The 25,675-nt window shown below is 48.0% G+C and overlaps 1 protein-coding gene across 2 annotated transcripts in view; it reads left to right on the plus strand.

Moving 5' to 3' along the window:
• UBAC2 (UBA domain containing 2) overlaps positions 1-20,425 on the plus strand; it is a 170,502-nt gene extending 150,077 nt beyond the window's left edge. For both annotated transcript variants that reach the window (XM_027557885.1, XM_027557886.1), the window contains 2 exons: positions 4,463-4,585; positions 19,240-20,425. In XM_027557885.1, coding sequence (XP_027413686.1) covers positions 4,463-4,585; positions 19,240-19,347 — 231 coding nt within the window. In that variant the 3' untranslated portion in view covers positions 19,348-20,425. The remainder of the gene's footprint in view (positions 1-4,462; positions 4,586-19,239) is intronic.
• Positions 20,426-25,675: the final 5,250 nt, after the last annotated feature.

A 25,675-nucleotide genomic window follows, 5' to 3' on the forward strand; every position in this document is an offset into this window, starting at 1 on the left:
AGAGTCAGACGGGACTGAAGCGACTTAGCAGCAGCAGCAGTAGCAGCTGTGGCCTCTACTTCCTAAAAACCAACAGCACCCACCACCCTCTCCCCAGACTCCTCCCCACCCCCTAAGACAACCAAAAATGCCTCCAGACATCTACTCCCAAATATTCCCTGGGGGGTGGGGGCAGAATCACCACATGTGTGTGTGTGTACACACATACATATATATCCATAAAATAGGTTACATAGAATTATTCTAGATATTTTTAAATTTATATAAATAGTTTTATATACACATATTCTTATGTAGCTTTCTTTGTTCATTCAACATTGTATTTTTGAGATGTATCCATTAGATCTAGTTCATTTATTCTAGCCGCACATGTAATAGTCTTTTATATAATGGAACCACTCACTAGTTTATTTCCCTACTTAGGGACAGTTGAATTTTTTTATGCTTTCTTACTTAATATTATAATCGGTACTTGAGAGAATATCCTTCTAAATGCCCCTTGACGCACTCACAGCTGCCTGGAGATAAAATTGCCAGACTATAGAACATCCTCAGTTTTACTAGATCTTGACACATTGTTCCCTGAAATGCTTGTGCCAATGTAAACTCTCATCAACACCCCCATCCTTGGTATTGTTAGACATTTTATTTTTGCCAGTCTTACGGTTATAAGGGCTTCCCTTGTGGCTCAGCTGGTAAAGAATTTGCCTGCAGTGTGGGACACCTGGGTTTGATGCCTGGGTGGGGAAGATCCCTTGGAGAAGGGAAAGGCAATCCACTCCAGTGTTCTGGCCTGGAGAATCCATGGACTGTATAGTCTGTGGGGTCACAAAGACCGACTGAGCGACTTTCACTTTAGGCTTCCCTGGTGGCGCAGAGGGTAAAGCGCCTGCCTGCAATGCGGGAGACCTGGGCTTGATCCCTGGGTCGGGAAGATCCCCTGCAGAAGGAAATGGCAACCCACTCCAGTATTCTTGCCTGGAGAATCCCATGGACAGAGGAGCCTGGTGGGCTACAGTCCATGGGGTCGCAAAGAGTTGGACACGATTGAGCGACTTCACTTTCACTTTACGGTTATAAAATGACTTAGTGCCATTTTAATTTGCATTTCCCATGCTAGTGAGGTTGAACATCTTTTGTTTATTGATTCAGGGTTTCCTCTTCTGTAAATTGTTCTTTCACATGCATTCTCCACTTTTCTGTTGTGTTATTTATTTTTTGTCATTGATTCTTTACATATTCTGGATACTGTTTTGTCAGTTATATGTTACACATGTCTTCTCTTAATCTATACTTTGTCTTCTAGCTCTGTTGTTTTTAATCACACAAAATTCGTATTTGTTGTAATTGTTAGCGACCCTTTTTTTGTGATTTATGCTTCATATTTTGGTTTTAGAAATCCTTTCCCATCCCAGCAACATAAAGAATATCTCTTATTTCTTCTAAAATGTTTATTAACAGCTTAGCTTTCCAGATTTAAATCTTTAATCTATGGGGTTTATTTTAAAATAAGCTTATTTTGTACATGGCGTGAGGTCTAATTCTGTCTTTTTCCATGTCTTTTACCATTTGTCCCAGTACTGTTCACTAAATGGTGTCTTTCCTGCTGACTCCCAGGGCCCTCCATCATGTGCTAAGTGTCCATGTTTACTTCTGATTTCTCAGCCTGTTTCTTTGCACTGCTCACCTATCACGTGCTCAGGCCATCCTACTTTATTCTTGTCGTCTGACAGTAAGTCCTAATAACGGGTAGATAAAAGTCCTCCTTTATACTTCTTGAAAGTATTCAGGTCTAGTTTTGACCCTTAATTTCAGGCTGTCTCATTCCACCAAAACACACGCACACACACAGCTTTAGCTGCATGTGACAGCAGCGTGAAATCACAGAAACCTAAGCAAGGTGTGAGTCTGTCTCGTGTAAAACAAACCAGACGTTGACAGCCCCGAACCGTCGGGAGCAGCTGCCACCCCCAGTCTCCTCTTCTCTTGCTGCTGCCCTGTCCTCAGCACGGGGCCAGGAAGGAGGAGGAAGCACGAAGGAGGGTTGCATCCCTCCCTCGAAGGCCCCCTCTGGGGGTCCCGCGTGCCCTTCCTGCTTGCGTACCATTGGCCCAGCTGAGTCCACGCAGGGGACGCTGAGAATGTGTTGTAGTAACTGTGTCACCAAAAGAAATCTTATTTTAAGAGTGTGGCTATTGAGTCAGCCCAGCATCTCTGCTGCACTCTAGAATTGGCAGAGTGTGGAAAGATGTCAGTTTTGAGCCTTCTTGGGCAGGAATGGGCTGTCTTTCCACTGATACCCTTCAATCAAGCTTACCATTTTTCATAGAGACTTGCAGATCTTCTGTTAGATTTAATGCATAAGGACCTATGAGTGAGTATGAGAGCTATTAGTTGCTCAGTCGTGTCTGACTCTTTGCGACCCCGTGGACCACCAGATTCCTCTGTCCATGGGATTTCCCAGACAAGAATACTGAAGTGGGTTGCCATTTCCTTCTCCAGGGGATCTTCCCGATGCAGAGATCAAACCCACGTCTCTTGTGTTGCAGGCAGACAGACTCTTAGCATCTGAGTCACCAGGGAAGCCCTCCTAAGTACCTAAATAGTTTCTATTATTCTTTGTAAATAGGAATTTTTTGCAGTTACATTTTCTCAGTGATGGCAGGCAAGGGGTGTTACTGATATTTTTGTGTCTTATATTCTGTCTTGTGAGTCCTCATGGTCTAGGTAAGATGGTCATCCTGTGTGAATGACTGGTTGTTTCTTCCCTTCCATCCTGCTGCATTTTCTTTCACAATTGGTTGGTCTGTCTTCATGATGCAGTGACTTGTGTTGAATACAAGAGGTGGTAATAGGCATTCTTGTCTCTTCATCAAGTTTTATCAAATTATTTTTATATCTGTTGAGTGAGCATTTGGTTTTTCTCTTTTAATTTGTTAATGTATGAATTACATTACTATATTTTCTAAGATTTCTGAGATAAATCCTAATTTAATATATCTTATTGGATAAGATGGTAATTTTTTTAACATTGTTGGACTGAGTTTGTTGATATTTTATTTAGGATTATTGTACCTGTCCATAAATTAAAAATGGGTTGTTTTATGATAGCCTTCTCTGATTTTGGAAACAGCATTACATAGCCTTAGAAAATTAGATGGAGAGCTCTTTCCCTTTTCTCTTCTCTAGAACAATTTGTATAAGACAGTGGGTCCTTAAAATTTTCATGGACTTATCCTTAAGTATTATTTCAGTGACATTAATGGCTAAAGGTCTTGTCAAGTTTTCTGTTTCTTCTTGTAATACTTTATTAAAGTATAACATACAGAAAAGTCAGCACATAAAGGGAGTCATACAGATACACTTTTGTGTTTGTTTTACTCAGTATTATGTTGAGCGATTTCACCACATTGTTGCATACAGTCGTAGCCTCTTTCAGACCCGAGGCCTCCACTCCTGAACCCAGATAGGTGCCAGTGCCCAGGTGGGTCTGAGTTAGCAGTGTGCCCGCCCTCACACCTGTCCCTGCTTCTTTACCGTGCTGGTTTCCAGAGCTTGTTTCTGTTGCCCTCAGGCCTCTGTCTCCACTTTGTGTTCAGCTCTGCTTTTGAAATATTTTAAAATTTTATCCACAAGTATTTATAGTAGGAAAAATTTTAGGTTTTCTTAGTCTCTAAATCTTCCAGGACCAGAAGACATCTAGAAACAGATTGAAGTTGATCAATTAAAAAGTTGGCATATGGGTAAAAAAACATCCATTTTTAAAAAGCAGCATGAGGTGCATACTTTTTTTTCTTCCCATTGTGGCTTTTGTTCACTGATGACATAGAAAAGGCAAGAAGTGACCTCGCCATCAACGTTAAGTTATCCAGAAAGCCACACGGAGGACAGGCCTGAACCGCTTGTCCCTCTGTGGAGGATTTACCTTTACATTCTCAGGCCTGTCCCCCAACCTGGGGTTTATCTCCACCTGCAGTCTCTCTCTCTCTCTGCTGACCTTGCTCGGAATTTACTTAAATTTTAAAAAAGAACAAGAAGAGGGAGGAGCAGCATTTTAAAGAGCTGCTGAAGGAAGCGCCAGGTCTCTGGTTGCGCGCCCTGAGTTAGCCTCCTCGCGGCTTCTCCAGAGCCCAGCGGAGTTGGGATGGCGTCAGTGGGGACACCGTGGGGCTGAGGTTAGGAGTGACTGCCTGTGTCTTCTGCCACCCTCCGCAGCCAGAGGGCACAAATCCCTTTGGCAGCACCCACCCACTCCGTTTTTCTCTGCGCATCTCCTGCAGGCTGCCCATTGCAGCCTGTTGATGGAAGGGCTGCAGGGCCCTTTCCGCTTGCGTGCAGCACATCCATCTGACATCTTACCTCCAGTCTGCAGCTGTGACTGCATCACCAGAGAAGCCTCTGCCGAGCGTTACGAGGCTTCCTCACTTTCATGTCTGATCTCTGTGCGATGATCTCTTTCTAGGGAGGAATGATCAACTGGGACCGTCTTTTCCCTCCTCTGCGTCAGCGAAGAAATGTAAACTATCAAGATGGTCGGCAAGCTGAGCAACCAGCGTCCCCCCCCCTGGAGGTTCCGGAGGAGCAGGTAACCTAACACCCAGCACTTGCCCTAAACCTGGGCTTCACACCCCCGGCAGTTCTGCTGAACAGGACTTGAAAGAATTCAAGTGTATAGTGATAAATAGAGATCTTGATACCAGGTAAACTGCCTGCTATACCTGTTTTAGACATTTGGGCCCTGTCATTGGCTTATCTTGGTCTTATGACTTTGAGGAGGATATAATTTCAAAGAAAATTGCATTGGGATTGCTTATTTTTAAGTGTATGACATTTCATATGCACACAACTACTGAACCTGGTTCACTGCAAGGGCTGGGAGAGAAGGAAGCGGAAGGTCTGGGAGCTTCTCTGTCTGTATGGTTTTAACTTCAGGAATCAAGTAAATGTTTTACAGGTTCAAAAAGCAAATCAACACTGGGGACAGCCATAAAACTAAAAGGCAACTAGAGTAAATGTCCAACTGTATCTTAAGGGAATGATATAAGAAAGGGGGAAAATTAATTTCAGTTACTTGTGAACATATGTCCTCTGCCTAAAAAAAAAAAAAACAGAAAAAAAGAACTGCAAACAAATCTCAACTCCTCATGGGAACGAGCACAGCAGTTCACTCCTCATGGGAACGAGCACAGCAGTTCTGAAATGATGTTCTGTGTGTGGGCTTCCCAGGTGCTGCTAGTGGTAGAGAACCCACCTGCCAGTGCAAGAGACGTAAGAGGCTTGGATACACTCCCTGGGTCGGGCAGATCCCCCGAGAAGGAAATGCCTGGAGAATCCCAGGGACAGAGGCACCTGGAGGGTTACAGTCCATGGGGTCGCACAGAGTCGGACACTGAAGAGTCGCCCACTGAAGCGGCTTAGCATGCCTGCATTGTAGATTAGAGCAGACAAGGAAATAGGGGCAGGATATATGCGGCTCCATCTCAGGTGGCTCAGGGAAAATAAGTGGGAGAGAGAGTGTGTGTGTGTGTGTAGAGCATGTGTGTGTGTGCATATGGACAGAAAGCAACTGCAGCAAAGTAATAATTGGTGAATCTGGGTGGAAGAGTGATCAGGTTCTTAGTGCTCTTCTTGAAATTTTCCTTGATGTTTGTGATTTCTTCAACTGGGAAGTTTTTGAAAATCTGTAAAAGTCAGTTTAGAGCATTTCAGTAACAACCCTTTTAAATTTCATTCTGTGAACATCGCTTTTTTCTCAAGAAAGCAGACCAAGGTCAACATTTCATAGCAGGTCGCACCATGCCCTCCTCCGCCCCTGGTACCAGAGCCAGCAAACACCAGTCCGACCCAAGACCCTCAGCATCTGTGGCAAAACTGTCCATATCCTGGCTTTTTCTGGAACTCAAGAGGGGCTCTTGGGCAGAACCTCCACGGGTCCCTCTGGGTGAGGCCACAACAAGTGAAAGAAACCAGCTGAATGTGCCTGACAAGTTGACCTAGCCCCTCGCCCTTAACTTCTCAGCTCAGACTCATCCTTTGAGCTACTCGTTAGGGTTGAGAGATGCATTAAGGAGCCATAGTTCTCTTCTGCCTCCATTGACGAATTACCTGAAAAATGGTAGCTCCATGATTAGAAACTAAAGCCAAGCAACTTGGCGTTTGTGAAATATTTAAGATAACTGATTGAAAAATAAACCAGTACTCTCAAATTCAGGTGAAGGGAAATAAAGTTCTGTTATATTACTGTCTCCTTGATAGAACCCAGCTCACATCCCTCAAAGAGTAGCCGTTAACGATAGAAAGTATTTAAAGGGTAAATAGTTCTTAGTTTTGACATTTGGGGGAAAAAAAGTGTCAAAAAGTGATAACAAGGTGAATGTGTGTAATTGAAGTCTTAGCATTGTTGTTTTTTTTTAATGAATCATTGTCCTTGATCCTCCCAGAATGACAAGAGTGAGGTTAACATGTTGTTGCTATCAGTTTAAAATACCATTTGCTTCTTCTTGACTCTGTTATGAAAAGATGTAAATACATGAGAGGTTGTTTTTAACATAAACTTCCTTATTCGTTGATTTTTTTTCCGAATTTTGTCTTTTCTTTCTTGAGTATCCTTAAATACTCTTAAAGACGGTCCCACGTTAAGACAGAGTCCCCCTCCTCCGGCATTATTTATGTAGATGCTCAGTAGTTTTTGTGGTAGGTGCTCGAGAGACTGTAAAAGAGAGGAAAGATGCTGCCCTTGTCTCGAGACACTTAGAGTAACATTTACAAGTGTACCTTCCATATGATCTCTGGGTTAACTGGAGGCTAGCTAAGAGAGTTCTGCCAAGAGAACACACTGGTCATAGCAAACACCTTCTTCCAACAACACAAGAGACGACTCTACACATGGACATCACCAGATGGTCAACACCAAAATCAGATTGATTGTATACTTTGTAGCCAAAGGTGGAAAAGCTCTATACAGTCAGTAAAAACAAGACCAGGAGCTGACTGTGGCTCAGATCATGAACTCCTTATTGCCAAATTCAGACTTAAATTGAAGAAAGTAGGGAAAATCACTAGACCATTCAGGTATGACCTAAATCAAATCCCTTATGATTATACAGTGGAAGTGAGAAATAGATTTAAGGCACTAGATCTGATAGACAGAGTGCCTGATGAACTATGGACGGAGGTTCGTGACATTGTACAGGAGACAGGGAGCAAGACCATCCTCAAGAAAAAGAAATGCAAAAAAGCAAAATGGCTGTCTGAGGAGGCCTTACAGATAGCTGTGAAAAGAAGAGAAGCCAAAAGCAAAGGAGAAAAGGAAAAATATACCCATTTGAATGCAGAGTTCCAAAGAATACCAAGGAGAGATACAAAAGCCTTCCTCAGTGATCATTGCAAAGAAATAGAGGAAAACAATAGAAAGGGAAAGACTAGAGATCTCTTCAAGAAAATAAGAGATACCAAGGGAACATTTCATGCAAAGATGGGCTCCATAAAGGACAGAAATGGTATGGACCTAACAGAAGCAGAAGATACTAAGAAGAGGTGGCAAGAATACACAGAAGAACTGTATAAAAAAGATCTTCACAACCCAGATAATCACAATGCTGTGATCACTCACCTAGAGCCAGACATCTTGGAATGTGAAGTCAAGTGGGCCTTAGGAAGCATCACTACAAACAAAGCTAGTGGAGGTGATGGAATTCCAGTTGAGCTAGTTCATATCCTAAAAGATGATGCTGTGAAAGTACTGCACTCAATATGTCAGCAAATTTGGAAAACTCAGCAGTGGCCACAGGACTGGAAAAGGTCAGTTTTCATTCCAGTCTCAAAGAAAAGCAATGCCAAAGACTACCACACAATTACACTCATCTCACACACTAGTAAAGTAATGCTCAAAATTCTCCAAACCAGGCTTCAGCAGTATGTGAACCGTGAACTTCCAGATGTTCAAGCTGGTTTTAGAAAAGGCAGAGGAACCAGAGATCAAATTGCCAACATCTGCTGGATCATCGAAAAAGCAAGAGAGTTCCAGAAAAACATCTATTTCTGCTTTATTGACTATGCCAAAGCCTTTGACTGTGAATCACAACAAACTTTGGGAAATTCTGAAAGATATGGGAATACCAAACCATCTGACCTGTCTCTTGAGAAACCTGTATGTAGGTCAGGAAGCAACAGTTAGAACTGGACATGGAACAACAGACTGGTTCCAAATAGGAAAAGGAGTACGTCAAGGCTGTATATCGTCACCCTGCTTATTTAACTTCTATGCAGAGTACATCATGAGAAACGCTGGGCTGGAAGAAGCACAAGCTGGAATCAAGATTGTCGGGAGAAATATCAATTACCTCAGATGTGCAGATGAGACCACCCTTATGGCAGAAAGTGAAGAAGAACTAAAGAGCCTCGTGGTGAAAATGAAAGAGGAGAGTGAAAAAGTTGGCTTAAAGCTCAACATTCAGAAAAAGAAGATCATGGCATCTGGCCCCATCACTTCATGGGAAATAGATGGGGAAACAGTGGTTGACTTTATTTGGGGGGACTCCAAAATCACTGCAGATGGTGATTGCAGCCATGAAATTAAAAGACGCTTACTCCCTGGCAGGAAAGTTATGACCAACCTAGACAGCATATTAAAAAGCAGAGACATTACTTTGTCACCAAAGTCCGTCTAGTCAAGGCTGTGGTTTTTCCAGTAGTCATGTATGGATATGAGAGTTAGACTGTAAAGAAAGCTAAGCACAGAAGAATTGATGCATTTGAACTGTGGTGTTGGAGAAGACTCTCGAGAATCCCTTGGACTATAAGGAGATCCAACCAGTCCATCCTAAGGGAGATCAGTGTTGAGTGTTCATTAGACTGATACTGAAGCTGAAACTCCAGTACTTTGGCCAGCTGATGCAAAGAACTGACTCATTGGAAAAGACCCTGATGCTGGAAAAGATTGAGGGCAGGAGGAGAAGGGGACAACAGAGGATGAGATGGTTGGATGGCATCACCAACTCAATGGACATGAGTTTGGGTAAACTCCAGGAGTTGGTGTTGGACAGGGAAGCCTTGCGTGCTGTGATTCATGGGGTCGCAAAGAGTCAGACATGACTGAGTGATTGAACTGAACTGAACTGAATTGAGACACTATATAAATATTATTTGTTAGTAACATTAAGATAGTTGGATTTAACAAAACCTTTTTATGCTTAATTTTTCAATTGGATGTGCTGTATTTTCTTTATTTATAGCGAAGGACAGTGTATCCTGGTGGGCTGCATGCAGCCCATGGTGTCACAAAGAGTCTGACACAGCTTAGCAGCTGAACAATGACAACAGTTTTCTTTATTTAAATATCAGAGTCATGTGATTTTAATGCATTAAGAAAAAGTAATTTTTCTAAACCAAGAAAAAGGGAAATGATTTTTTTCTGATGTGAACAAAAACTTTAGGAATTTCAGTGAGAGATATTTAAGATAGGAAATATAGTCCCTCTATTATGAAAACGAAGACGAGTCTGAGAAAGAATGTGCATCCCTCATTAAGTCTAATACTAGTCTGACGTAGGACTGTAGAAACATTTGCCAGCTTTTCTACTTCTGCTGTGAAGTTTCTGGATTCTCAGTCCTTCACAGCCCACCCCTACTGTCTTTCAGCCAGCACCTTTGTCAGTTCACGCATTCCAGATGTCACCCCAAACCTTACTATCTTAAAATAAATCTATTCATTATCGCACTTCTCTTGCTTTTAGATTTTTTTTTCTTCTTAACCAAGGATTTTTTATATTACCCCCAAACTCAAAATTAACAAATAATGAAATTTTATCATTATTGATCTTTTTCTTTCCTAATGAAAAGGGGGACATACTTCCCAAGTTTGCCTCTCTTGAGCCCTCCCCAAGCTTAGAAAGGGACTCTTGGCTTCATGCTTAATGGGACGCACAGATGAAGTCAGACGGGGCATTTAGACTCATGGAGTCAGTGCTGGGACTTAACGAAAGTAAAATAAACGTGGACTTGACAAATATTGACTTCCTCTCTTCCATCCATTTATTTCCTTCCTTCTAGTCAGCCAGCAGTTATCAGCTGTCTGCTCTGCCTGCTCTAACCCTGGGCTGGGTTCTTAAAATACAGAGATAAGTGAGGCAACGATTCCTGCCCTCGCTTGGTGCAGAGCCTGGTGCAGGGGCCCTGGCAGAGGGACAGCTCTGGTCAGCTGCATCCAAGTCTCCCGATGCTGCTGAAGGAATGCCAGTGTGTGTGTGTGTGTGTGTGTGTGTGTGTGGTGGGGGCGTGGTGGGCAATGCTGTCTATAAAGAGGCAGCCTGGTGAAAAGCACATCAGATTTGGGGAGCACAGGTGGGTGAAGTTGGAGTGGGACTTGACAGGTGGGGCAGGGGCCCCAGGTAGGGAATAAACAGGAAGGCATCCCAACGCCCTCAGCGGGGCACGGACCTCTGCTTCTAGGCTGTTCTTCAGTCACTCAGTCGTGTCCAACTCTTTGCAACCCATGGACTGCAGCACGCCAGGCTTTCCCGTCCATCACCAACTCCCAGAGCTTGCTCAAACTCATGTCCATTGAGTCAGTGATGCCATCCAACCATCTCATGCTCTGTCATCCCCTTCTCCTCCTCTCTTCAATCTTGCCCACCATCAGAGTCTTTTCCAGTGAGTCAGTTCTTTGCAATAGGTGGCCAAAGTATTGGAGCTTCAGTTTCAGCATCAGTCCTTCCAATGAATATTCAGGGTTGATTTTCTCTAGGATTGATTGGTTTGATCTCCTTGCTCTCCACGGGACTCTCAGGAGTCTTCTCCAGCACCATAATTTGGAAGCATCACTTCTTCGGCGCTCAGCCTTCTTTATGGTCTAACTCTCACATCCATAAACAAGTACTGGAAAAACCATAGCTTTGACTATATGGACTTTAGGCATTAGGAAACCAAGCAGGATTTTAAACAAGGAATCACATTGTTGGGTTTCCTCGGAGGATGGATTAGACATGGAGGAAGGGGCTTATTATGATCATAACCACATATGTAATTTCTTCCATCCCTGCCTGGGGAACATAGTGCAGCCCCAGTGCTTATGAGACTCTTGCCAGACGAGATACGGTAGTACTTGGCATGTTTATAATAGGTGAGACTGGAATGGAGTTGTGTGGATTCCATTCATATCCTCTGAAATACCCATTGGCCCCGGTAGAGAGAGATATCACACAGACACTCAGTCTCAGTGAATAAGGAGCCAAATCTCTTCAGTGTGAGAGGATCTCAATCTCAGGAAGTCTTTCCTCATCTCTGGGATCCTTACCACTGCCTCCGAAAAGCCCAGCTAAACTCCACAGAGCTCATTATGAAAACAGCCCCTCACGTAGTGCTCCTGCCCTGAGTGTCTGAACCCGCAGTGAGCTGAGTGTTGATCTAGAGACACCCATGCCATCTGGCTCCCTGGCAGATGGTGAACTGCACGGGGACTGGCACCTTCTCTTCCATGTTCTCTCCTAACATGGAACCTGAGGCCGCAGATGCCCCGGTGGAGGGGATTAGAGGCCTGAATGTGAAGGTGTGGTTGGAGGGCTTCTCCTTCAAAAGAACTCTTGTTTTCACTTAAAAATGTGTTAGAGGGTGGTCCTCCGTCAGCCCTTTCCATCTCTGATCTCTAATACTAGTGTTAGAACACATGATTTGTTAGAGTGAATTACTGGGAAGCAATCAAATAATCAGCCAATTTGAGGGGTGCTGATACTAAAGCTGAAACTCCAGTACTTTGGCCACCTCATGCGAAGAGTTGACTCATTGGAAAAGACTCTGATGCTGGGAGGGATTAAGGGCAGGAGGAGAAGGGGACGACAGAGGATGAGATGGCTGGATGGCATCGCTGACTCAATGGACGTGAGTCTCAGTGAACTCTGGGAGTTGGTGATGGACAGGGAGGCCTGGCGTGCTGCAATTCATGGGGTCGCAAAGAGTGGGACACGACTGAGCGACTGATCTGATCTGAGTCTACTGAATGCTGAAAGATGTAAGCAGAGGAGCCCCCGCAGCCAGTAGTGAGGGTCTTCTCAGGACCAAACCCCAAAGCACACAGGAAAGTGCAAAGATGAGGGGCCGCTGAGCTGCCTGCATTGGGCAGGCACAGAGGAGAACCCGGCCACTCAGCCAGCTGTGTGACCACAGGGGTTCAGCAGCTCCAAGGAGGGGGTGCGGGGGCCAGCTGACAGGGGGCAAGGGCAGCTCTAACCCACAGGGGTCTGGCCCTGAGCTTGCCTTGACAAGCCCAAGAGGGGGCCACCCCTCCTGGCAGGGTGTGCATGTGGCCTGAGACGTGGCCAGCCACCAAGGGCAGCCTGGGGGGAGGGCTGGGACCACCTTTCAGGTGGGCATGACTTTTTGCAAGAGTCAGAATTTGGGAAGTAAGAACCCCAAAACCATTTGTTTTTGACACCCTTAGCTAAAGGGAAGTTAAAACCACAGTCTTACTCAAAACAAGCAGAAGAGTGTTTCAGACTGAGAGGAATTGCTGTAGATGTCATTGGAATGAGCGTGCTGCTTCACTTGGGTCAGAGCGTAGTTGAACTGCAAGTAGAATGTTAAGGTGGGTTTTGATGCCTTTCCTTGAGTAAGAATAACCTTGAGGTGGTTATTGTCCCAACCACAGAGGATTTAAAAAAGAAAAGGGAAAGGAAAGGAACACTGGCCCAGGTTTATCTCCTCTCTCTTCAGTTTCTTTTCTCGCTTGCTAGGGTCTCTCCTTGGGAAGTATGTTCCACCATGTCCTCCTTTACAGCACACGTGTGGATGGCGGTGACGGGACCCCTCCCGTCCCCCAGGCTGGCCTCGTGGGGCCCTGACCAGGAGCAGCTGCTGGAGCCGGAGGTCACCGCGGGGCCCCTGCACTCACGTTTCCCTCTGAGCTGCAATTTCAGTGCCCGCTTCTGCTCCCCATCCAATTCCTCTGATCATAATGCTGGGAAGTCGCATTTTCAGTCACCAGAAACAGGCCCCGGAGACACTACATTTGAGTCACCTGAGTTTTTTGTGAATAAGTGACGAGGAAAATCGTAGCGTCGTCTCTGGATATTGACCCAGCTCTACCCGGTTTCCAAAAGACATTAGAGGCAAGGATCATTCAGGTTTTTAGACCAGAAACTAAGGGGAACTCTACTCTGATATTTCATGGCAAGAATTTTTAGATGGAAACTTTCCCGCAATCAATGGGCAGGCAGAAGGAAGAAAGGACTCACTGGGCTCTGAAACAGAAAAGGAGCATTGGAGGAGATGTGTTTTAGGAAGTTCCTGTCCTGGGTTTTCGGGACCGCCGCGGCCCCACCAGCCCCGTACTGACTCACGTGCTCTCAACTCTGTCCAATTTCACTTGGGCTGACCATCTTAGTTTTGTTAGGCCAATGCTTATCTATAAGGTTTAAACACTAGAGAAGGAAATGGCAACCCACTCCAGTACTCTTGCCTGGAAAATCCCATGGACATAGGAGCCTGGTAGGCTACAGTCCATGGGGTCGCGGAGAATCGGACACGACTGAAGCACTCCACTTTTCACTTTCATGCATTGGAGAAGGAAATGGCAACCCGCTCCAGTCTTCTTGCCTGGAGAATCCCAGGGAAGGGGGAGCCTGGTGGGCTGCAGTCTGTGGGGTCGCACAGAGTCGGACATGACTGAAGTGACAGCAGCAGCAGCAGCAGCAACCACTAGAAACAGGTGACATGTGTCACTTGCTTCGCTGTTCAGTGTGGCCATACTCAGCCTTGGTGGGAGGTGTGTGTGTGGGGGGCGGGTGCTCAGCTGTGGACCTGGGGTGGAATCTCAGAACCTGAGCCTTTCTCTGGATGGCAGTGACTCAGGGTTCAGGGGGTGGCCCTTCCGCTCCCCTCCAGCCACTCCGAGCTCGCCGTGGCACCTCTGAAAACGAGCCTGCCTTTGATCTCATGAAAGACACGCCAGTTCTTTGACCAACAAAGGATATAAAACTAGCAAAGTGGAAGCAGTTAAAGTGAGTGCTGAAAACAAAACCCAAGGGCAGTTCTGTCACCTCAGAGGCCCCGAGGGAGGGATCACACCTGGCCCGGTGGCTTCTCGGTAGCACAGGATGATCACAGGAGGAGATGCTCCTGAGCACCTGCCAGCTGCCGGCCACTGTCCCAGGCCTTTCACACCCGTCTCTCTTACCCCAAAGCGGTGAGGAGCTGGGAGCCCGGCACCCTAGTTCCTGGCCTGGGGTCACTCGGTGACTCCGTGGAGCCCCTCTGCCACCTGGCAGGGTCCCCGCCTCCCAACCCCTGGGGCTGGGATGCCTCTCTCACAGCTGCCGGCTCCCCTGTGGTTTTACTTTGAGGAATCGTGAGCCTCTAGAGAGTCCTGCCCGAGTCTCACTCACCCGACCACAGGCCTGTGTGGCCTCGGCCTTCTCTCGCCACCGCCGATCACGGGAGTCCCTGCGTCACAGGCTAAGTCGGCCTTCACACCCGGACGGTTGTGAAACCCTCGAGGTCTGTGCAAGTCAGGCGCTGGTTAACAAGCAGGACCATGACGATGGTTCTCAGCGTCCACCCCAGGGCTGCGCCGTCTGCTGAGCCCTCGGCCCCTGAGGATGGGCAGCAGCAGGACACCCGGGCTCCTGTGTGGCCATGGGCGCCCCAGCCGGCACTGTCCACTATGGGGTGATGGGGACCCTGTGGGAACCCCTCAGTATCCTCCTTCTGGTCCTCTAATATTTTCCTCGTACCCACCCCGAGCTTGCCGTTTCATTTTTCTGTAGGTGTTTGTAGTTTGGGAAACTAAAGGAAACCCACAAGTGCCCTTTCCTTGTGTTGTTCAGTTTTTAAATACTGCTAACCCAATTTCTGCTTTCTGAGCTTTCTCCTCTGGTCAGAGTACCAGGTCATTCAGCAGTGCAGATTCTCTAATCACACTCGTCTCCTCACCCCCAAGAAATCCAAAAGACCCCAGAGCCAGCTTTAGGCAAGGGGCTGTGATGGCCAGCCAGCCGCAGCCTGCACAGAGCCGCGGAGACCTGCGAAAAACCCAGCTCGTGATGGCCGGCCAGCGCGGCCTGCACAGAGCCACGGAGACCTGCGAAAAACCCAGCTCGGCTGTCAAAACCAGTGATGGCACATGTGGTCGATGGTGTCTGGGAGAGAACGACCTCAGAGGCAGCCTGGCATGCCCAGAACGGGTCTCTCCTTACCAGGACTTCTCCATCTCGGACGCAGCCCGGCGCATCCCAGACCCCAGCCGCTTTCCCTCTGGCCCCAGTGCCACGCATGCTCTGCTCTGTGTCGGGGGCGACCTGTGCTCAGCATCTCCTTGATTCCAAACCAGATTCAGAGTCGCTGGACAGGAAACTCCAGCAGATGGAAGCTGCGGCCAGCGCCCCCGCCCAGTGCCAGCGCCAGGCGAGGCTCTCGTGTCACCAGCTCCAGGTTATGAATCGTGATTTGCCGAACAGATGAATTTGTTCCTGTCGCTGGGTGCGAAGAAGCAGCCAGGCCTTAAGTCCTAGGGGTGACAGCAAATGTGGTGTTTGCCACGCGATTTGTTCCCCATCGTTGAAATCGGCCAAATCGTCGGCCCCGTGGTGTGTGTCCACGGGTAAGGGACATGGCAGAGAGGGAGCTGCCCACCTCCTCACTGGGCCACGTTCACTCCACTAAAGATCGTGGTCCTTAACCGGAAGTCACGGGAATAAGCATCGTGAAAGGTTATGTTGATCCAGGAGTGGAGACAGCCCGATAGGCCTGCCTGGACCGGCGAGGTGGCTGCGCCCTGTTGACCACGTGTCCAGCACATGTCCTGTGGCCCTTCTCCCCAAGTGACACTCAGTGTGAAAGGCCCCCCAAGGAAAAGGGAAAAGTGTGGATCCTGAGAACGGACATGTCACGTCTGGCAGGAGCCTGAGATAGATGATGGAGCAGACACTCGTGGAAGAAAAGGGCCTTGTGGTCTGAAGGCCCCACACAGCTCCTGTTGACACAGGATGCCACCAAGACACGTGCGCCTCTCGTCCCCTTGAGAGGGATGTTGATGACATCGTGACAGATAATAACACTGAGTCTGAAACTGGTGAAAATGCAAAAAGACTGTTGACTAAGCCTCCTAGGTAGAAAGGGGCGGGCTCTGGTGAGTTCTGGGCTCGCCTCTGATCTTGTCTGCTTGGCGTTTACCTTGAGTGGCTTGTTCATTTGCTAATCAGATGGGGATGATACCCGTTTGAGGGAGCTGACTAACACCGTCAAGGACAGAATTTAAGCTGAGGGCAGTTTCGGTTACTAGACAGTGATCAGAAGTTTGACAGCGCCCAGTCCTAAACCTGGACGAGTGGGTTAAACTCACCCAGAGCCCAGGGGCCTAGCTTGAGCACATTTCGCCCAATTTATCGCAGGCCCAGCATCATTCACCGCCCCAGAATGCTGTCATTACACACTCAGGGCATGTGTGCACGCACACACGTGCACGCCCACTGTGCCAAGGCTGGGAATCACAGGAAGGCGCACTCTGCCCTGGGCACACCATGCCAGCAGCACCATATCCTGCAGCAGTACAAACAGGCAAGCGCTGGGGGGCAGGGACAGGCCGGACAGTGCTGGGCCCTGAGACGCGGGGTTGGCAAAGGCCACCAGGCCCTGATCAGGATAAGGAGGAGCCACCTGCCCGGTCCCAGCCGGGAGGAGCACAGGACAGAGGTTGGCAGGACCACAAGGCACCCACTCTGGGTTCGTCCTCAGCTGGGGGATTCAGGAAAGGCCATGGGGCCCTGAGACCATTGGGACAAAGACGAGTTAACCAGGTGGGAGACACAGAGCCACACAGCCGGAGGGACCAGGAGCGAGAGAGGAGGACACTGGAGGCCTCACGCAGAGAAGGAAACGGGGCATTTCCTGTGGCTTCAAAAGCAGATAAAGGCCTTGGAAGCCCCACGGGTGACAAGTAGTGAGACTCAGATCGGCTCCCTTGAGGAAGAGCCTTCTGTCCCAGCCAGCGAGTGGTGGAGTGTTCCTGAAACTCCAGAAACGGCTGTTCCTACCTGAGGGGAGATGGAAGCAGAGCCCCCTGCCTCTGCCCACACCAGCCATCAGTGCCTCAACCCGAAGGTTGAGCTGGAAATGGGCCACTGGCCTTCTCCCCAAGGTCGACCCTTTGGGGGCGTGTGTGGAGGCGGGGAACCAGAATGAGGTTTCCTTGGAGGGAAGACCCTCACCATGCGCTTTGTTTTTAATCTTGGTCTTAACCCACTGATGAGGGGTCCCAGCCTCAGTTTGAAAAACACCGGCTGGAGCCCCAGCTTCTGAAAAGTGTGCCTCGTTTCCTCCCATCTGGGTTAACCTCTTCCCGAGCCTCTTGATGAGGGTGAAAGAGGAGAGTGTGAAAGCTGGCTTAAAACTCAGCATTCAAAAACTAAGATCATGGTAGCCGGCCCCATCATTTCATGGCAAACAGAAGGGGAAAAAGTGGAAGCAGTGACAGATTTTATTTTCTTGGGTCCAAAATCACTGTTGACGGTGACTACAGCCATGAGAGGTGCTTGCTCCTTGGAAGGAAAGCTATGACAAAACTAGACTGTATTAAAAAGCAGAGACGTCACTTTGCCGACAAGGTCCATCTAGTCAAAGTTACGGTTTTTCCAGTATTCCTGTTCGGATATGAGAGTTGGGCCGTAAAGAAGGCTGAGTGCTGAAGAATTGATGCTTTTGAATTATGGTGCTGGAGAAGACTTTTGAGAGTCCCTTGGACAGCAAGGAAATCCAACCAGACAATCCTAAAGGAAATCAACCCTGAGTATTCATTGGAAGGACTCATGCTGAAGCTCCAATACTTTGGCCACCTGATGTGAAGAGCTGACTTCATTGGAAAAGACCCTAATGCCGGGAAAAATTGAAGGCAAAAGAAGGGGATGGCAGAGGATGAGATGGTTGGAGGCATCACTGACTCGATGGACATGAGTTTGAGCAAACTCTAGGAGAGAGTGGAGGACAGAGAAACCAGATGTGCTGCATGCAACCCATGGGGTCACAGCTTAGTGACTGAACAACAACAGAAGATTCCCTGAGGGCCCAGGAACCTGGGATCTCAATGGTTCTGGCCCACTCAGCTCTGCACCTCCTTCCCAACTCGCCCCACCCTCCCCACTCACCCCGCCCACACCCTCCTCCGCAGGGGAAGGAGAGGCGGCAGAGCTCTGACCCCTGTGTGCCCCCTGGGCATCGTGTTCAGTCCAAAGGAGGTTAGAAGTGGTGACTAAGTCCCCAGTCCCTTGTCAACTTAAACCTTGTTGAAAATCTCAACATTTGGAAGAGTATCACTTTTCAATATATGTTATTGCAAATGTAGTTTATTTCCAAATAAGTTAAAAAAAAATAAAAAGACCCCTGCGGCTAGTCCAGGGTCCTAGATGTTTTTGTAATACATTTTCATGTGGGAAAACAGGTCACAAGGAATAAACCAATAACCCTGCCATTTCAACCTTGGAGACCGCCTGTATGTAAAAACACAGGAAACCTCTGCATTCACAGCTTCAGGATTTGTGTTTGAAAAAAATGCAAGCCTCCTCCTCCCGATCCTCCATGGCTCTAGCTGCCTCCTCCTCCTCCTCCCGATCCTCCATGGCTCTAGCTGCCTCCTCCGCGAGGTTGTGCCTGGACTTCCTCCCTTCTGCTGGTGGGGACTCCGGGGGCGTTGCACCTCCTGGGAGAGGCTGTGGGGCAGGCACCCCAAGGCCGTGCTCTGCCTGAGCCATGCCAGGAGCTCCAAGGAGTGTGTACCGTCAGAGTCCACCAGCATCAGGAATAAATCCCCAGTTAAGAACCTGTTCACCTGCCCGGGGAAATGCAGCTAGGATAAGTTATTCTTCAGGAATCCGATTTGACCCTGAAGGCCTGTGCCCGGGGCTGCTGGTACGACCTGCCATCCCCCACCCCCCAAGGCCAGGGCCCACAGCGCAGCCACCCTCTGCTCGTCCTGGCAGGTCACTGACCCTCGGGAGCCCCCATCCTTGTCCTGAAAGTGAGGATTCAGTGAGAAAATACAGTCTGTGGACCGTATATAGTGAGCACCTGAAAACGGGTCCGTTGTCGTTTCATAAACATCAGCTTTCACACTGAAATGAAAGGGTGATTTTTTTTTTTTTTAACCTGAAAAGCTCACGAGGAGCATTAAAACTCGCATGAGGAACATCGTGGGGCTGGTGGATCGGTGGCAATGCGGTCAGCCTCCTCATCAGACTTCTGGTTTTGTTTCTGTTTTCAGGTCGCCCGGCTCATGGAGATGGGATTTTCCAGGGGCGACGCGTTGGAAGCCCTGAGAGCTTCCAATAATGACCTTAACGTGGCCACCCACTTCCTGCTGCAGCACTGAGGGTCCTGGCCGACGACACAGGGACTGGCGAGCGCTGCCCCCGCCCCCCGCTCAGCCCAGGACGCTGTGCTGTCCTCCTGGGCACAGGGGGTTCCTGCTGCTCCCTCCCTTAATTCCAAGATCAGTTACCATTAAGTATCCAAAATAAGTTTGCCATTAAAATAGCATGCCTTTTCTATCTTTATTTTTTTATGGAGTATTTCCCTTGGTCTGGAGAATCATCACTCATTCCTGATGTGTTTAAAATGCACTCAAATTGCAGATTTCAGGAAGCAGGGGAATAGCGCTACAGATGGGAAATTACTGCTGCTGTAATATTCTTTCTACTGTAACGTATCTTCCTACATTATATCAGATCATTCGTGCCAGAAAGGGGGCTGTTATTCAGACAGCACCTGTCAGATTTTATTTATGGACTTTTTTTCATTGCTTTTTTTTCCCCCCCGTCAAATTTGCTTTCAAACTCCAGTGGCTGTTCAGGGTCCTCACTCCCCGGAGCGAGTAGTTCCTACCTGCAGAGCTGGCCAGGCCCGCCAACGAGGGAGGGAGAGGGAACTTAAACCCCCCTCTGCCCGTTCTACCCAGCTCCAGTCCAGGAGATTTGTCCCAGCTACTCCCCACTTCCATTAAAAAAAAAAAAAAAAACAGGAATTATCAGATACCAGCCTGCAGTTCTGGAAGACTCCATGCAACTTCACTGGGGTGAATTTTGCTTAGAATATCCCCAGTTAGCCACTCGGGCTGGGCGTAAAAATGGGGCAAAGAGAAAACAACAAGAAGAGAGGGCTTCCTCGAGGAGTACAGGCCACCCTAGCTGCAGGGCCAGCCCCTCTAGAAGCAGATTCCCACTGGCCCAGGGGTGACCCGATTTCAGCGTCGGGGCAGAGTAGACTGACCCCACCACGGGGAGGAGGGGGAGGCCGGAGCAGACGAGCCTGGAAAGACCTAAAGCAGACGACTGTTAAGATTTAAAGAAACTTGCAGCTGTTGTGTTCTGCAAAGCCAGCAGAAGTGTTTCACACTGATGCAAATTTAGACATGCGTGGTACTTAACAATAAAGTTTTCAATGTGTTTTGCTTTTTGGTGTTGTTTTTTGTTGTTGTTGTTAGAGTTAACCTAAATAAAACTTTGTTCTAGGCTGTGCTATTCTTTACCAGCCAATTTTTTTTTTTTTTTAACCAGACTGTTCATCTTTCTGGAGAAGATATGGGTCCTTATTTGAAGTGAGAGGAGCTCTTTGGTGCCTGTAAATTAGGACTGGCCCCTGTGAGACCCCATCCTGAGGCTTGCCAGGGCCATCAGGCTGCTCAGAATGGGGGCTGAGGTGACTCTGGGAGCCTAGCTGGTCCCAAGGAGAGGCCACAACTTGATCTGAGTGTCCATGTCTCAGATCGTAGGGACAGTCAACAGTGCAGGGATGTCCTCGACCACGGTCACTGACAGAGCTTGACCAGAGGGCCTAAGAGGGCAGATTCGTGTGTCACCTCCACAGCAAATCTAAACCCACCCTCTGGGCTTCCAGTGCAAACATGTCACAGGAAAGGAGCAACCGTGTCCAAAAACACACCATCTCCTGAGTTCTTCCTCCCTTCCAGGCAGCGCCTAGTAAAGTAAAACCAAACCAGAGGCAAAATTCTCACTCGAGACTTTCCACCATCTCTCTCCCAGAGGATAGGGAGCTGAGAGCCCACTGACAGGATCCCAAGGTGAGGCCTAAATTTTAAAAAGGATTCACCACCCCCAAGCTGTTTGCTTTCTTGTCAGGATTCCCTCCTCAATGAGAGAGCCTTGGCCAGCTGAAAGGAGCCCCAGCCACCCTTTGCTTCAGTCCTTTTCCAGAACTGAAGTCCGTGAGGGTGGCGTGACCATTCAGGTTTGTCCTGGCTTTGTTGCAGGGAGAAGTCGATTCTGATTCCGTGTTAGAGGTGTTTCTTCAACTTGCTTTCCGTTGCTATAATCCTATATATACTGGCCTGCCTCAGAGAATCCTGCCCCTCTGCCTGACTGTTAAACTGCCTTTGTTCAGGACCCTGTCTACCTGGGAGGAAGGAAGAAATTAATACATCCCCCTGCCTGAGGCTTACCATTCTAGGAGATATCTTGGAGATTAAATGGCCTTTTTATTTTGTTTCCTCACCTCCCTTCCCTTCCCCCTGCCACCCGGATCTCTGATTCATAAAAGAACCTGGCATCCAGACCCCAACAGGATGGTTATTTTGAAACATTGGTCTGCCATCTTCTCGGTCAGCAGGCTCGCTGAATAAAGTCGTATTGCTTGCCTCAGCACCTTGTCTGGGATTCACTGGCCAGGGATTCAGTAACAGCTTCTTTCAGCCTCTTTTCCAGTTCCCTGCAGCTGCCAAGGCCTCACCTTCCCACTGGTGACCCTTTATTTTGCATCCTTTTCCTGCAGCTTCCAGACCATTGTCCCCCTTCATCCATCACCAACCCTCTAGGATATTCCTGTCCCCACACACACCCTTCCACGTCTGACTTGACTCCCAGACGAGTTTCTGTGTGTGACTGCGGTTCCCACCCCTGACCTGCTTTTGCTTCCAGCAGTTTGTCGCTGACAGCACCTGATGCCAGAGTGTGAGTTCCTGAAGACACTCATGCCTCTTGTCAAGACACCTCGAAGTCTCAGGCTGATGGCACCCCTCAAAGACCCCTCTTGCAGTCACACATGGGGATGCGTGGCAGAGGGGCGTGTTGGGGAGCCATGTGGCTTGGTTTTTTTTGTTTACTTGCCAAGTCCTGTCCAACTCTTTTGACCCCATGTACCATAGCCCTCCAGACTCCTCTGTCCAGGCAAGAATAATGGAGTGGATGGCCAAGATCTAGAATAAAGAGCATGTAGGCTGTGAATTTTGTGCAAAAGGCAACAGATTGGGCCTAAATTTCAAGTGAGCGGATTCCACATTGTAAGAAAAGGAAAAAAGTTGTCTATAGTGAACCACCCCCTCCCCTTCCCAAATAAAAGAAAACCTGCCTTCGAAGTCCTGACTCCTAAGCCTAGACTGAGTTTGGGATTCAAAATGGTTTTTTTTCCTTGTAATCATGTCACCCCTCCCCACAGTCAGTGTCTCCTGCTCTGGCTGCTCCAGACCTGGCATCCAGCTGGGAAATTCCAGCCCCCATGCAACCTGCAGCGGCAGTGGGAGCAGAGAAGGAAAATCTCACGTGTTCCACCTCCAACCTTTCCCCTGGGGACCGTCCTGACTGCCTGCCTCCTGCCCCAGTCTCTCCAGCTCCGACCACATCACAGGGCCCGCGGCTCCTCCCTTTGTGCTGGCCACCTTGCTCTCTGCATGGAGAAGGGGCAGGGAAACCCTCTCTTGCTGCGTGGGACCGCAATTCCTCCTGTGAGGCCAGAATTCTCTTCCCAAACCACTGACTGCCCAAGGCCACCCAGCTCTCCCCAGGCTGCTCCCAACTCCCCGATCCCGGGCTTCTGAGAAACCACAGCTGCTCTCCTAACAGGCCCAACATTCGAGGTCAGGATGTTGACCCCCAGACTTCCAGGAGCATTCCAGGGGTGGGACAGAAAGCTCTTCATCAGATGGTTAGGAGCATTGCTGGCAATACAGCGTCTACCCTGAGATTAAATTGTTATTAAGGACAAGTCTCCATTTTTCCGGGTGGCCAGGTAGAGCCTAAACAGCAGATTGGACTTGATGTTTCTGGGCGTCCTTAACCAGGAGCCCTGGGTTCCTGTGGGGCCGGTGCCCAGAGCCTTTGTAAACCCTGTCTCTGAACTGAGCCCTTGAGTTCGGTGAAGATAGTGGCTGTCAGGTAACCCCTGCAATGCTCGCCCTCTCTTCCAGGCTGAAGGTGAAGAGGATTGTCAGAAGGACACGGGGAACCCAGGGGCGGGGGACGGCGGCCTGTGTCGTGGTGGGAAAGGGGTCCCAGGTCCCTGCTCATCAGTCGGTTCTGGTCCCCCTGCCCCTGCAGAGAGGTGCTGGGCCCCCCGAGAGGGCAGTGGGGGAGCCCAGCCCAGGTGGCTGACTTTTCTGCCCTACAAGATTGCCATTTCCTTTCTTCACAGGGACTCACAGCCAGTTTGCTATCCTGAGAGTTGTGTGAGTGGAGTTTTTAGTGTAACATTAGGCACTGAGTTTCCTCAGAAGTACTGCACTGTGTCTAAACATTGCCCAGCCTAGTACTTCTGTGCAGGTTTTGTAAAACCCTTATTTCAGTAGCCTCTGCTTGACGCCAGCCTTTCCTATGCATCAAGCCACCAGGGTCAGAGGTCTTTTCAAAGCCCTCAGCAGGCTGGGTTCTGTCTAGTTCAAATCTGCACAGAGATAAATATGACATCAACACCTGCTGGTGACTTAAGGACCAGTTTAAAGGGGGAAGCATGCTTGACCTCCAGCCCTGCTTCCCTCCCTGGAGGATAGAGAGGTGGGACAGAAAGCTCTTCATCAGATGGTTAGTTCTCCCAGCGATCAGCCCCCATCCTTAGGTGCTTCCAAAAATCACCTTGTTCACATAATAAAACACACCTACATGATTCTCTGCACTTAGGGAATTACAAGGTTTAGGAGCTGGGAGCCAGGAACTGTAGATGAAGACCAAATATATATGAGAAAGAATTCTGGTCATCTGAGTCACCAAATATATATTATGAAAGCTTTTAAACCATGGTGCTGGAGAAGACTCTTGAGAGCCCCTTGGACTGCAAGGAGATAAAACCAGTCAATCCTAAAGGAAATCAGTCCTGAATATTCATTGGTAGGTCTGATGCTGACGCTCCAATAGTTTGGCCACCTGATGCAAAGAGCTGACTCACTGCAAAAGACCCTGATGCTGGGAAAGATTGAAGGCAGGAGGAGAAGGGGATGACAGAATGAGATGGTTGGATGGAATCACTGACTCAATGGATATGAGTTTAAACAAACTCCAGGGGATAGTGAAAGACAAGGAAACCTGGTGTACTGCAGTCCATGGGGTCGCAAAGAGTCAGACACAACTTAGCGACTGAACAACAACAAATGAATCACAATATCGCATCACGATTTTTAGTACAAATGCCACCTGCCAGAAGCCTTCTTGTCCTAGACTGAGGAACGGTGGTTAGTCAATTAAATCAAAAAGTTGAGCAAACTACAACTCATTTTGTTTGAAGTATGATTCTCAACCTCTCTTGCAAAAATAAGAAGTAGATTTCTGCTAATGAATCAAGCAGACATTTAACATTTTGACATAGGCATATGAGAGATCTGATACGCAGGTCAAGAATCAAATCTTCTGAGAAATCTGTATGAAGGTCAAGAAGCAACAGTTAGAACAGGACATGGAACAACAGACTGGTTCCAAATCGGGAAAGGAGTATGTCAAGGCTATATATTGTCACCCTGCTTATTTAACTTATATGCAGAGTACATCATGAGAAACACTGGGCTGGATGAAACACAAGCTGGAATCAAGACTGCCAAGAGAAATATCAATAACCTCACATATACAGGTGACACCACCCTTAAGGCAGAAAGTGAAAAAGTAAGGAGCCTCTTGATGAAAGTGAAAGAGGAGATTGAAAAAGCTGGCTTAAAACTCAACATTCAGAAAACTAAGATCATGGCATCCAGTCCCACCACTTTTTGGCAAATACATGGAGGAAACAATGGAAACAGTGAGAGACTTTTTTTTCTTGGACTCCAAAATCACTGCAGATGGTGATTGCAGCCATGAAATTAAAAGATGCTTGCTCCTTGGAAGAAAATCTATGACCAACCTAGACAGCATATTGAAAAGCAGAGACATTACTTTGCCCACAAAGGTCCATCTAGTCAAAGCTATGGTTTTTCCAGTAGTCATGTATGGATGTGAGAGTTGGACTATTAAAGAAAGCTGAGCACTGAAGAATTGATGCTTTTGAACTGTGGTGTTGGAGAAGACTCTTGAGAGTCCCTTGGACTGCAAGGAGATCCAACCGGTCCATCCTAAAGGAAATTAGTCCTGAATATTCATTGGAAGGACTGATGCTGAAGCTGAAACTCCAATATGTTGGCCACCTGATGTGAAGAACTGACTCATTGGAAAAGACCCTGTTGCTGGGAAAGATTGAGGGCAGGAGGAGAAGGGGACGACAGAGGATGAGGTGGTTGGATGGCATCACCAAGAGTTTGAGCAAGCTCCGGGAATTAGTGATGGACAGGAAGGCCTGGCATGCTGCGGTCCATGGGGTCGCAAAGAGTAGAACATGACTGAGTGACTGAACTGAACTAAACTGAAGCCTTTGAGCTGTGTAACTTAATATTTGGATACTTGACAATTTGTTTCTTTATGTAATTTATTAAATGGTGATGTGTATTGACATTAGCT

Source organism: Bos indicus x Bos taurus, chromosome 12 (genome assembly GCF_003369695.1).
Source record: "Bos indicus x Bos taurus breed Angus x Brahman F1 hybrid chromosome 12, Bos_hybrid_MaternalHap_v2.0, whole genome shotgun sequence".
Lineage (NCBI taxonomy): Eukaryota > Metazoa > Chordata > Mammalia > Artiodactyla > Bovidae > Bos > Bos indicus x Bos taurus.